The 13,582-nt window shown below is 37.1% G+C and overlaps 1 protein-coding gene across 7 annotated transcripts in view; it reads left to right on the forward strand.

The window, feature by feature from the left end:
* The window catches only part of MID1 (midline 1), a 248,068-nt gene extending 234,850 nt beyond the window's left edge, over positions 1 to 13,218 (forward strand). For all 7 annotated transcript variants that reach the window (XM_048951145.1, XM_048951186.1, XM_048951170.1 and 4 more), the window contains one exon: positions 711 to 13,218. In XM_048951145.1, coding sequence (XP_048807102.1) covers positions 711 to 1,059 — 349 coding nt within the window. In that variant the 3' untranslated portion in view covers positions 1,060 to 13,218. The remainder of the gene's footprint in view (positions 1 to 710) is intronic.
* The last annotated feature ends 364 nt before the right edge of the window (positions 13,219 to 13,582 follow it).

Below are 13,582 nucleotides of genomic sequence, written 5' to 3' on the forward strand. Positions count from 1 at the left end.
GAACTTTAGCATTTCTTTAATATATGAGAAATCAGGTACTTGTCGTGGATATCCATTAATGGGAACATTTTCACAATCCTTTTACCTTGCACATCTTGCCATAAATTATGGTTTGCAGAGCAAATGTCTTCACCTACAAATGCTTCACTTGGCCCAATACCCCGTCCAAAAAATGCTCATTTGAATCTAAAAACCACACCAACATCTGGCAAAACATATTTGGGAATGGCAATTTTTTTTTTTTTAACGTCTCTTTTGATGTTGATTCCTATGTTCCTCCTTCTGGTCTATATATTATAGGAGCAACAAGAGATCAGATTAAATGACAGACAGCAAAGTACTTTAAAATCAATGAATTCCTCTGTGCTCATCTGTTTAGAAGTGGAAATATGAGGCTCAGTGATTTAAAGTTCCTGAGTACTCAACAGTTTTCCCTTTGAATACCAGAGATGCATGCTCCAAAAAATTACCATAGCAGCCAAACTACAAACAATGCGAAGAACAGTAAAGTTTTTCTGACCTCTCAGAATGAAAAGAGATGGGAAAAACATAAATTAACTCTGTGCCAAGATAATGTTGCAACTTCACTTAATTAGAATTCAGTCAGCACAAATAAGAGACCAAGGCCTCGGTGATTCCTTTGGGCTGACACTCTGACACACAGGCATGACAAGAGGCACTTGCTTTCCAGAGCTGTGTTTGTTTTGCAGGTATGCCATCGGTATTTCATACAAGTCAGCACCAAAGCATGAGTGGATCGGGAAGAACTCTGCCTCTTGGGTGCTGTGCCGCTGCAACAACACTTGGGTGGTGAGACACAACAGCAAAGAAATCCCAATAGAGCCTGCACCCCATCTCCGCCGGGTCGGCATTTTGCTGGACTATGACAATGGTTCCCTTGCTTTTTATGATGCCTTGAACTCCCTGCACCTTTACACCTTTGACATTACATTTGGGCAGCCCGTATGCCCCACATTCACTGTGTGGAATAAGTGTTTAACCATTATAACAGGCTTGCCCATCCCTGATCACTTAGACTCCTCTGAGCAGCTGGCATGACTGTTAAAAGCTAACAAGTAGGAGGATGTGTTTCCCAGGGCAGCTGCCTGCAGGAGCTTGCCTGGAGCTGGTGGACTGCGTGGCATCTCAGTTGTTGCTGCCAAAACCAGCCAGAACCGAAAAGGGGTAGATCTCTCTTTTCTGAGTACTATATGCAGAAGGACAAGAATTTGCTTTAATAATACTTAGAACTCTTTTTGCAGTTGCTTTTGTTTTGTTTTGCATTTAGTCCCTTTCAGGAAGATTTATAAATTATTTATAAAAAAAAAAAAAAAAAAAAAAGAAGAAGAAGAGGAAGAAGAAGAAAGGAAGAAAGGGGAGAGAGAGAAGAGAAAGCCTGGTTTGGATACCTGAAAAATGACTTATTTGTTTTGCACATCGATGGTCACATTCATTAAGGTTTCATCAGCTGGTTACATTATTTTATTTTACAGTGGATAAAGGCAGGAAATTGGAAGGATAAAAGTGTGCAGTGGTGGACAAGTCAGTATACTGCTGGTTTTATTCATGCCAATTTTAGTAATCATTACTGATCTTATTGAATGCAAAATCTCATAATTTCTACCTTGCACATGGGAATGTGCAGACCAAAAAGAATAAAAATAAACAACTAAAGAAGTAGAGCTAGCCAACACAGCAAAAGAAAGTTTAATTTACTTCTGTTCACAGGGCAGTGCATTCTCTGTTTGCAAAACACATGTGGAATATCTTCTAGAAATCTGAGTGCATAAATCATGTGGTGATTTATTTTGTTGATGACAACATTCCCATCTGTCAGTTTCACTTTCGTCTTTGGGAAACACTGTAGAGTCATTGAGGACGTTAAAGACTGATACCATCTCTGAAATGGCAACGCTGGAGGAGAGGAGCCACCCCAAGGTCTGGCTGTAGACTAATTTGACAAAACACTGCAACATTTAAGGTTTGATTGTAATGGAAGACATTGCATTTCTGATGGTAGACACATGAATGCTTATTGCTGATTTTACAAGGTTCAACACAGCAAGCACAGCCAATAACTCGGAAGTGAGACATGAGCCACCTTACCATTGGTTTTAAATTAAATACAAATGTTTCATTGTTGTACATTATGTAGTAATAACAAAGCAAGGAAATCTGTTTTGCATGAGCTGTATGGAGAAACATTGCAGCTGGAGTTTGTTCATGATTATAATTGTCTTGAGCTGTTTGGGAAAGAACAGTTCTCTTTGTGAATGAGCACTAAACAAATTTTCAGGAATAGTAGGAATCTGCACAGGCAGGCTCTACATTCATGTAGGTGTTGGTGGATGAACTTCAATGAAGTCAATAGAAGTTGCACCTATTTTATCTCAAAGCTGAATCAGGTGCATTTTTTCACTTTTCCTTCTACGAGGTAGAAGTCTTTTGTAATTACTACAGTACTTGTTTATAAATGATCATTTTGGGAGATGTTTCAGGCATATGACAACTTTAAAAGAATGGTCTTCTTATAGTGTTTTATTGTTACTGTTCAAGTGGTGAAAATCTGCCTGTGTGGAAGGAGTATAAATACCAACTTCAAGCAAATATTTGTTCAGTAGCTTATAACCATGCTTAGGTGTCTTTTGAAAAGGATGCCCTAATGCACTTTGTTCACTAATGGGTCCAAAATAAAATGGTCCCAAACTCAGCTTCAGATTTTTAAAATATTGATTCTGCAGGTACAAAGCTGTACTACAGTTTGCCTTATGATGATGTAGAAAACTTATGAACTTGGTAATGAATACATACACGCATACGGAGTTTGATTTTTCCCTTTTTTAATAGGAAATAAATGTCAGTCTTTGTTCCTTTGGTTTGCCTTTACACGCTCTACTAGCTGATTACTCAAATGGAGAAAAGTGTGACAGTACGTTGCTGGTAATGTATGTGGCTTTTTGCTATGACAGTATCCCATGGTTCACAGGCAAGAACCACCGATTTTTCCAGAGTTGACATAAATACAGGAAAGTTCGTACATGCAGTGTCAGTGTACTGCACTGTTTATTGTTGTGTCTTAAGTAGCAAAGAAAAGAATATGCTCAAAAATGAAAAAGTAAATAAATCCTCAGAAATTACATTTGTATCTGAGTACATTGCTACCAGTACAGCCTGTTGCACATCTGGATGAGTCGGCCTGGAATGTTTGGAAGATAGTTGAGATGGCATGAAAATTATTATAATGAATTGACAGGAGATGAGTGGTGAAAGCAATGATAAAAATGTACAGGATGAAGGGACTCTTAATTTAGGATTTTTGCCAAGTTTCTGCCCAACAGGAAAGTATGTATTACCACAGTACAAGTGGCAAGGCCATGTGCCTCCTCTTTCCCTAGAAATATTAAATCTAGAAGCTGATTTCATAGTGAACAAATTGAAAACACTCTTCAGTGCTTGGCCGTACAATGTTAGCAGTGATCGAGCTGGATGTAGTTAACACCATGAACTTGGAAAGATCTCCAGTGATCTCGCATATTTTCGTTTTAAAGACACTGTGTTCAAAGGCAGGTCATGGTTTTGGTGAAAGTAAAAAATGAATGGTCTTTTATCTGTATGCCTTTCTGTATTATTTATATTTTAACACAGAATACTTCATTTGGAGTTAGGCCACATTGCTACATTGGACTGTTAGTTCAGTGAGTACTCTCTGTGTGTATATGTTTGTGTATGTGTGTATACATATGTATATGCATGTGTGGATGTATGGGTATTCACACAACAGTATAAGCACAGATGTAGTGCAATGTGTGTATATACGTACATGCATATATACACAGAATGATACTAATTAGGTGCTCTTTTTTGCTTGTTTCTTGAATTATTTCATATTCTGTATGACTATGAGGAAACAAGTTGCTATGAATGGTATTCATCTGGACATTTTTTAACAAACAAAATCTGTTCATGCTTGATAAATCAATAAAAGCATCCATTCAAAACTGTAGCTTCTGTGGTCTGTGGCATTTTGCATGGTCCATAGGAATCTATTGAAATCTGGGGGAATGGGATTTTTGTGTAAAGATAAAGCATGCTATTTTTATATACAGAGTATAGTCTTAGCTGAAGGTTTTCCCTGATATTAGAAACTTTTGTAACTGGGAATAAGCTAACACTCTATAATGCCATTTTTTTTGTGGAGTAGTCTGCTGAGATGCAAACAGTGAATGTAATAGGTGAAGCCTATGTTGGTATAATGATTGTTCAAGGATATATTTCAAACGCCAAGCTGTGATTCAGCAGATTAGAGACTTCCTTAGAAGGTGTCATCATCTCAGAGTAATTTAAGCTCTGGTCTAACCTGAAGTAATGTTGTGGATGGGAAATTTTTTCTTTCTGAGATCAGATAAGATTTTCCTTATGTTAGGCTCCCATATGCTAATACACATCTAACAGGGAAAAAAATCCTTTAGAAGTAGGCTGTACGTCATAAATTATTTAGTAGACTGTCTTCATTCATTGTAGATTCCTACTGTTGGCTTTCAGAGAACAAGCAGAGAGCTGAAGTTACTGCATTCTCTGTCACATATCTATTCTTTGTCTGTCTTGGGCATCCCATTTTTCAGTTGCCTGTAGGACAGACCTCCACTAAGCAGCGGGTCCCAAATGTAGGAAGAATAAAAATCCCTCAGTGGCTACACTGTGTAACGCTGGAAATTGGCAAAATACCGATGAAAGCTCGTATGCATTCCTCCTTATATTAGCAATGATAGGTCACTGAACAGCAGTGTGCATGATTTGTTCTGACTCTCGATTGGAAAGGCTGTGTTCTCTCTCTGTTAGAAAACACAACAGGACACTATTGATAGCACAAATTAAAGTGTCAGCTCTTTAATGAGTTGACTGTGAGATGGCCAGCATTTATTGCGCTATGAAGAAATATTGGCTGTGGAAGATTTCTTGACAATTATTTGACATTGGAGAGAGTATTTCATTTATAATTTTTTGGATAAAATAGATATCTAGTAGTTCCCAGTTCTGATGTTAATTACAATAGCACAAATTCTAGATTAGCCACCCACAAATACAAAGAGAGAATTGTTGGTAGCTCTTATCTGCTATTAGTTTTAATTGAAAAATGTCTTCATTTCTGTGTTAGGAGTGAAAAAGATTTGGATCCATACACTTGCCATCTCAGGCAGGGCATGCCTGGCCTTAAGGCCAGTGTTGGGCAGTCTTGGGTGGCTTATCATTTTACGTGATCCAGCTGTATTTTCTGTGTAACTAAATACTGGCTTCTTATGGTTGATACAGTTCCTTTCCTAAATGTCAGAATTCTCACATTTGGTCAGAATGATTATTTATTCTGTCTTTACTATTCATAGTATTCAGCGTTGAAATCTCTCCTCCTTGTGCCGTGCTTCCTAGGCCTGTCTAATTGAATTGAGTGCTATTTCCATATATCAACATTTGTCTGGTCATCGTTTGAAGGATGAAACGTAAATGACACCAGGTTGACCAACCAGTCAATTTTCCCAATTGTAGCTAAGCCTTCAGCAGTGTCACTCTTACTGAGCTTGTTGTAGTTGACTGCCAAATTGTGAGTCATGTGGCCTGCAGGTTTATTTAGATTATGGTTTTGTCTTGATTTTTGTGTTTGTTTCTGGATGTTCAGGGGGTGTTAGGCTTTTTCAGTCAATCAGCAGAGAGATACATAAAAACATTATGCCTGATGTTTTCAAGCTATTTTATGCAGTTTTCCATTTTGCGATGTTAAGATCTACATCTCATAAAGATAAGTTAAAACACGTGCATAGGTTGCTTAGGTATTGATGCAATGGCAAATGTCTCATAACACCATGTCTAATGTCTCTTCACAGACTGATTTTTCCCACAGTGGAAATGTGTATGCAGATACAGGAATGTGATATGCAGTATTTTCCTGTATCATTGGGCTGATTGCCCATTTAGAAATTAAGATCTTCAGCACAATGAAGAACTTTGGTCTTAATCTTTGTCTTTTCCGTAGGGAGGAAAGCACTACTAGCTTGCAAGTGCTGATGGTGGGTCTTCCAGATTATACTGTGCTGTTTGTCTTTATTGTACTTTCTGAAGTAAAAGAAACTCTTTCTACTTTAACCTTTGATTTAGCATTGGGTTTTCATATGAAAAATAGTAAGAGATTAAAGAGCAGTAGCTGTAAGTGCTTCAGTGTGATGATTTGGGACATGAAGTGTAAGACATCCATGTACATTAATCTTTGTACAGAGAGATACGAGCTTGAATACTTTCAGTGTTGAGGAAGCTCTGGTTTAGAAGCACAGCAATGTAGGCATATAGCCTTCTAAAATTTTTTGCATTATCCTGCCACCCCATGATTTAAAGCATCATTATTACTGCTCCCTGAGAGGCACCGAAGTAGTAGAAGAGTTCTGGAGAAATGCTGGGAGAGGTCCCTCAGAATGGCAGGGCAGCTGGAAACCTTCCACTGCCATACGTCCTCACACCTTTCCACAATGCTGCAAAGGAAATCTTGCCTTATTCTTTTGTTATGGCTCGGCCCCAGTCTATGTTCCCGTGTGACAGAAAAAGCCTTGCAATTGTATGTTTGAAATCCTAACCTGAATAAATGCAGCAGGACAGGGATGGCAGCCCCAGGCCTTGATTCTTCTTTTTTTCTCCTTTTGCCCAGATTTTTGCTTCCATTGACTTCAAAGGGGATTTACACAGAGGTAGGTAAAAGCCCGTGAATCTTCAGTTTCCAAGGGGTCAACAATGGAGTAAACGAGCAGCTCCTGTGCTAACAGCTCAGCATTCCTATTAAATCAAACCTTTTGAGAAAGCACATTAGCTGCTAGCAAAACTGCAGTTTCTTATGAGCAGTTTCCCAAGGCCAGCACAGGTGTGCTTTAAGGTGTATAGTTCAATAACGTTCTTCTTGGGTTAATTGTGCGATGCTTTGCTGTTTCCTCAAAACAAGGTGAGAACAATCCTCTTAGCAAGTGCTATATGACTTAAACAAAAATCATGAAAACAGCAGATAAATAAGTTTAGTACAGCATAAGACCACCATTTAAAAATGGATAAGAAGTAAATAATTTTAGAAGTACACCTCCTCTTACTGTAACTTAAGTAATTATTTGAATGCACGGAGATGTTTTTTTCTCAGAGAATGTCGTCTTATTTCTTTACAATATACACAGACACATTGTAATCATAAGTCTTCCTGAAACTCCACATATTCATAAAATAGTTCATATCCAAGCCTTTAAAGCAGCTACTGGAAACTTTGTGTTTTGCATATTACTAGTCATTGAACAGGAAAAATATATATATATGTATATACGATTACACTATGGGGTTATACTACTGAAACACTTCAAAAATGAGAGCCATCTGCCACACAAGAACATGCAATTTTTTTTTTCTTCATTTTTGTTATACAAATTAATCCACTTGGAAATATTTTTTCTGCTCTCCTTCCATTTCTTCTTTCTTTCTGCTTCCCCACTCATTTTCAGATGAGTTCATTTTCTAGTGCCAAAATTGGAATTGCAAGAAATGCATGTAAGTGGGAATATCTTTATGTTTTAAAAAACTGGATTTATTTTTAATTTCCTTTAAAATTACCTTTTTCATGAGACTTATGGAAAATTAAATGAGAAGTGAGAATACTAAAGCAGTGTGTTACTGAAAGGTAAGCACATCTTTAATGTAGAAGTTAAAGAAGGAATGCAGATAAGCCTGATATTCTTTTACAAACAAAATTATTTGATTTAATTATCTGTGGCTTACTAGTATTGCTCTCTAATTAAAACAGTGTTATGAGACCCGATTAGGGAGCACAACCAGATCAAAAGTAGATTATTTTAGAATATTTCTGGAATAAGTACTTTAGTAGCAATATATGTACATATAAATATATGTGTATGTATGTATTGAATCTCATTAATCTCGGCAGGTTTCTGTGTGTTTTTTTTTTCTTCATTTTTAAATACTCTTTATTCTCTCCAGCAGCAATTCCCAGTCTATACGGATATCTCTCATTTGGGAAGCATGGGGTCTAATTCTTTATGGAATTAGGAACAATATTGTCATATGGCATGTGAGAACATCTCTCACCAGGTGCAGGCAAATTGCTATTTATTTCTGTCATCTCTGTGTAAGAGTTATAGACAAACTGAGGATGAAAAAGGTTCATCTAAATTTGTAAGTGTGGGTAGAGGTGGAAGGATTCACCTTTCATTCTCTGGTGAATCACAACTAGTGATTACAACCGCTGGTAGACCAGTTAGTAGACCCATTAGTAGAAGACCAATTGGTAGACCAATTAGTTTGTTAATCCAATCAGTAACTTATCCTTTTCGTTTCTTCAGTTGACTGATTTCTCTCTCATTTTGTCAATTAGAGTTTAAAATGTTACTTTTTTCCACCTCCCCCATCCTCCCCCCCAAAAAATCCAGAACTGTTCGGCTTTTGTCAAACTTGAAAACAGACTTTGCTGATGCAGTGTCTGTTGCTTACAGCAGAGGGTAAAGGTGAGGAACGACTGACACAGAGAATAAGTAGAGGTGCAGACAGTTCAAAACAGCATAATGATGCTCATAAGCACAGTTCCCATTAAACCTCTTTAAAGTTAGTTATGTGAATGAGGAGAAAGAAGTACAACCAGGTTCAACCTTCATATGTAACAATCAGTATGAATCAGCACAGGCCCTGGAACAGTTGAAAATCAAGACTCTGCTTTTTACTGTAAAATACTATTATCTTGTTTCTCTTCAACAGTTGGGCCCCAGCATACCTTCATTGCGTGTGTCTGTACAAACAGGATATAGTAAAAATTGTTCTGCATCACGTTGTAAATTCTTACAAATGTGAGGCCAATTGTAGAAATTAGGATAAACCATTGAGTTATATGCACATGGAAAGCAACAGAAAAAAAAAAAGTTATTTATTCACAAATTTATTCAGAGGTAATTTGAACAATTCTATTCATACCACTCTTGTCAGAATCCTGACACTGCCTTCCTGAATCTCTCAATGGAGAGAATGAAACAGGAACGTTTTGGCTTTCTGTTCTTATGAAGACATTGCTACATATTTGTATGACTTGGAAATCTCTCAGGAGCAATAAATTTAATAGGAACAAGTGCAGATTTCTCACCACTCTTGGATCCTGAACAAACCATTAGCCCGTTTCAAGGCTGAAATACTATCAAGTTTTGAATGCTTTCATGTATTTTTAACTATGTAAGAAAAAACATGTAGCATTAAAAAATGCGACCAATTTTATATAGACGTGGGAATAGGTGTCATTTTTTCCAGCTACAAAACTGTTGTTTGATACAGGGACAGGGAAATATTTTTATAGGTTTGTAATAAAGCACCTGCACTTGCGCTGTTCTCAGGCACAGAGGAGTGCTGTAGCCCTACATCCTTTGAACATTTCATCTGTGTGGGGAATTCAGAGCTCTACAAGTCATGCAGCAGGATGGATTGGTGTGTGTGTACAATTTTCTCCAAGTCTATTCCAACTGGCCCAACTTCTCCTGTTCCACTGAAAGCAGTAGAAGGTGCTAGCCAAAGTTGTGTTCTTATTCCCCAGGGTCAATAGTGCTCGTGGTCAGGTAGGACACAGTAAATTTTGAAGAATGAAAGTCATCATTCCATCACTTCATTCCCCACACTCTGTAGAGAAAAAGAAATTAAGAAAAAAAGTCAAATAGCAGTGCGTGAGCACTCATATTACTGGTGTTCACTGTCAAGATAAAGACAAAAAACCTATGGGTGTAAAATGGTTACTTATTGCAACTGTTTCATCTCTGACTTTTTTTTTTTTTTTAATTATTATTGTACTAGTAACAGAAGCACTTTGGGACATGTAACAAAAGTATCAAGGCTGGAACTCTGATAATGAAAGATAGAAACAGAATTTGAATAAAGAAATAAAATAACTGGGAAAACAAAACCATAAAGTATTGTGGTAGAAACTACTTTGGGAGACTGTACAAACTCTAGTTTTACTGTAATCACTAATACAGGATCAGAGAAAGGGTAATCAGAAAGGGAAAGCAAAGGAGAGCCTAGGTTAGAAGAAGAGGTATATATTTGGGTTATTTAACCTATCAAATGTTGGCTGGCAGGAGGTAGGGTTGTTGTGTCTGTAAGTATAGACTAGGAGTAGTATCAGGAAAGGTGATAAGAGTCTTAATTAGAGGTCAATATTGGTATGAAAATAAATGCAGTCAACCCATGGACAATTAGGTCCACGCCAATCAATTCTACTTCATAGGACAGTGGGCACCTCACTGTTTCAGAGATGAAGCTTTGTGGACAAGATTAATCTCCCTTCAATCTAAATGCATAAATATTAGTTAATTAGGCCTGAGCATATTTTCTATACATCCTCTATAATAAACAAGAAACAGATAGCTTCAGATATTATAGCAACTTAATTTGGACCAGCGAGCATCCTACTGCATAGCTGATCTTTCGCCATTGGTCTTATAAGGAGCCACAGGCAGATAATGAGTACTGGATGTTTGCTTTTTAGACAAATAAAGGAAGATGAGGTGATAATCACTCTGTATATTTAGCAATATTGACATTGTATAAATAGATGAAATACTTTTTATAGAATACAGAAATGTTATAGACAACTTCTGACTTCAGAGGTAAGCAGGCAATTTTTCATTGGTCTCATTGAAGCTGGGGTTTTGTCTCTTAAATATAAACAAGACGAAACATTGTAAGTCAAATTCTTATTGAATGTGGACAATTCTGCCATCCAAAGATTCTTCTAGCCACTCAGTCCTTATTTTTTCAAGGCAAGTTATTTGTAATAATTATTCCATAGAATGGCCATTCAGCTCAAGTGTATCAGTGAAAATACGTCTACTTCACTACAGAACAAATCCTCTTGCAGATTATGTGTGCTTGTATGCCTTTGATTGCAACACATGCACAGATATTTCAAATTCTGGACTGGTCATCTATTTGCTGCAAAATGCCATGTATTAATTAACATGGTTGCATTATCCTTAGTGCTGTTTTTTTAACAGACGTTATCATCAGGTTTTGTCTACTATTTCCTGAATTCACTAATCAGCTTCATATAAATAACATTCTGCTGAAACTAAAACCCCTAGGTGCCAGTTGACATAGCTGAATTTTTCATTCCTCATTGGAGTAAGCATATATTGTTGTGATAGGTGAGTACAAATATCAAACACACATTGCCTGTGTCAAATATTTATGTTGTTTGGTTTTTGTTGGTTTGTTAGGTTTGTTTTTTGTTTGTTTGTTTGTTTGTTTTTGTTTTTTAATTATTCTCCCCAGCACAATTCTAATGCAAAAGCAGCCAACAACTATAAATTAAAAGGAATGTATAAGAGATACCTGAGAAGCTCTGGTTCTTTAATATGTAAGTCAAATGCTGGGGTCAAAAGTGCTTATTCTACCCTGTAATTTATTTGCATCTTCTATAGAGGAAATAGGCCTGGTTTTCTGCAGGATAACTGAAACTCCTTTTCATACTCATGGTAGATTGTTTTGGATGGCTACCTTCCAGAAAATCTTAATGGGGAGAGAAAAATATTTTGTGGATGGATGTAAATATTCTTTTTTTCCAAATTTTTATACTGACTCACCTCTCTACACTGTATGGTTTACTTTCATAGATTTCTTTTCATCTGTCTCTAAACAGCATGAATATTTATCTAATGATGTTGTGATGAGGAATGATTCATCCTTCAGGCTAATGGAGTGCACAGTTGAAAAAGACTTTACATGCAGAGTACTGCTAACTGCTTGTTCTTCATAAAAGGGAAGGAAGTGACTCAGACAGGAGAAATGCTGCAGTGAGGACTGTTGACAATCTTCAGGCTGATAGAAAAAAAAAAATTGCTCAAATATAAGGTGAGAAATACTTTTTGATGGAAGTTAGGAAATACTTTTTGATGGGAAAAGGATTAGTGCTCCAGAAGTTTAACTAAGGGAAACTGTAAGAAAATCTCCCGAACTATGCAGAGATTTTGGAAAAGGCTTGGCAAATGGACTTAGTGGGTCTGAAGTTACAGTGAAAGTGGAATATGGAGAGAACTGAGGTCTGTGATGTACCCAAGGGATGAGTCAGGGATAGGCAGGCTCCTATTTGCAGAATATCAGAATGGCTTGTGAAACAGCACTGGAAAAGTGCACTGTGGCTGTTGTGACTGGGGTCTTAGAGTCAGAAGCAGCAGTAGAAAATAATGGAACTGAAATACCAACAAAGTGAGAAGGAATTAGGAACATTTTTTTTTTCTTTTTCTGCTAAAAAAATTAAAAATAAAAATGAAAAAATTGAAATATTCAGCAGCAGGAAACAATAGACCATGAAAAGCTTTTGTAAAGTGACACTTTCTCCTTTTCTATGTGATCTTTGTGTCAACAAAGATTACTCAAATTGAGAAAACTCTCAAACTCTAACTTATTTCCACTGGTTGTGGCAACGTGCTTCATTACCTTCATTATTTTTTGATCATTTGAACAAAACGTTCGTCCATGTCTGCTGCTTAAAACTCACTCAGCCTATGATCCTAATTCACATGCAAGCAGGGCCTTAGCTCAGTAAATATTTCCCAAACCATACGAATGTGGAATTACTCCTATCTCCTTACAGACCTTGGGCCCTTCTAATTGCATGATGGGAATACAATGCAACTTTTTATCTGGCTCTAAGTTGGCCCTGCGGAGGATTCCAGTAAATGATGTCACTATGGGTACTGCATCCCTGGCTCTGTGACCTGTTGGGTTGATGTAGCAGTGGGACTGGTTTGCCTTTTGCTCAGATGCAGGCACTCACTGGCAGAGTGCTAGATGATTTCATGCTAAGCTGATGGAATGGAATGTGTCAGAAAGGTGGTGGGGATGTTTGATAATGGATGATGAGGAGGTTCTGCCATGACATCATGAAGTCTCACTGTTGAGGATATGAGTAAAATGTAACTGCAGTCACTGTAATCTAGAAGGATTTTGACAAAATCTTTGTAAGGTTATTGTGCTCTGAATAATGTTAAAGCATGGAATTTATGTAAATGTAAATGATCTGATGTTTAGCTGCTGGGATAAGATACTGCAGATGTACTGCAGGATACGTATAAATAAATGTGTAACCTGGATGCTTGGAGTTATAAAAGATGGTACTTTGACCATCTGTCAGCAGTTTTCTTTTATCTGGCTAAGGAAATTGTGAATGTGAAAAGAAATAACAGTTTATTAGCTAGTGTTTGGATTGTCAGAATGTGTTTTGATTTTTGAAATAAACAATCTGAACTCTACCTCCTAATTTCTGCTGAAGTAAACCTTTGATTTTCAGGAATTATTTTTAGTTTGTGTAGAATTGATCATATGAGTAGTGTGGCCCCTACCATACATGCTCAGAGGGATATTAGCATATATTAATGAGTTCTTGGAATATGTTGCGTACATTTGGCAGTGTATTGCATATGTGTGTCTTAACTGTTTGAATGCAAAACCTGAACTCTGAACATGTGCTTGACTTATCAAGTTGCCTGGTACATGTTTTGAATAAGTGAAATTCTGGCTT

Source organism: Lagopus muta, chromosome 1, assembly GCF_023343835.1.
Source record: "Lagopus muta isolate bLagMut1 chromosome 1, bLagMut1 primary, whole genome shotgun sequence".
NCBI lineage: Eukaryota > Metazoa > Chordata > Aves > Galliformes > Phasianidae > Lagopus > Lagopus muta.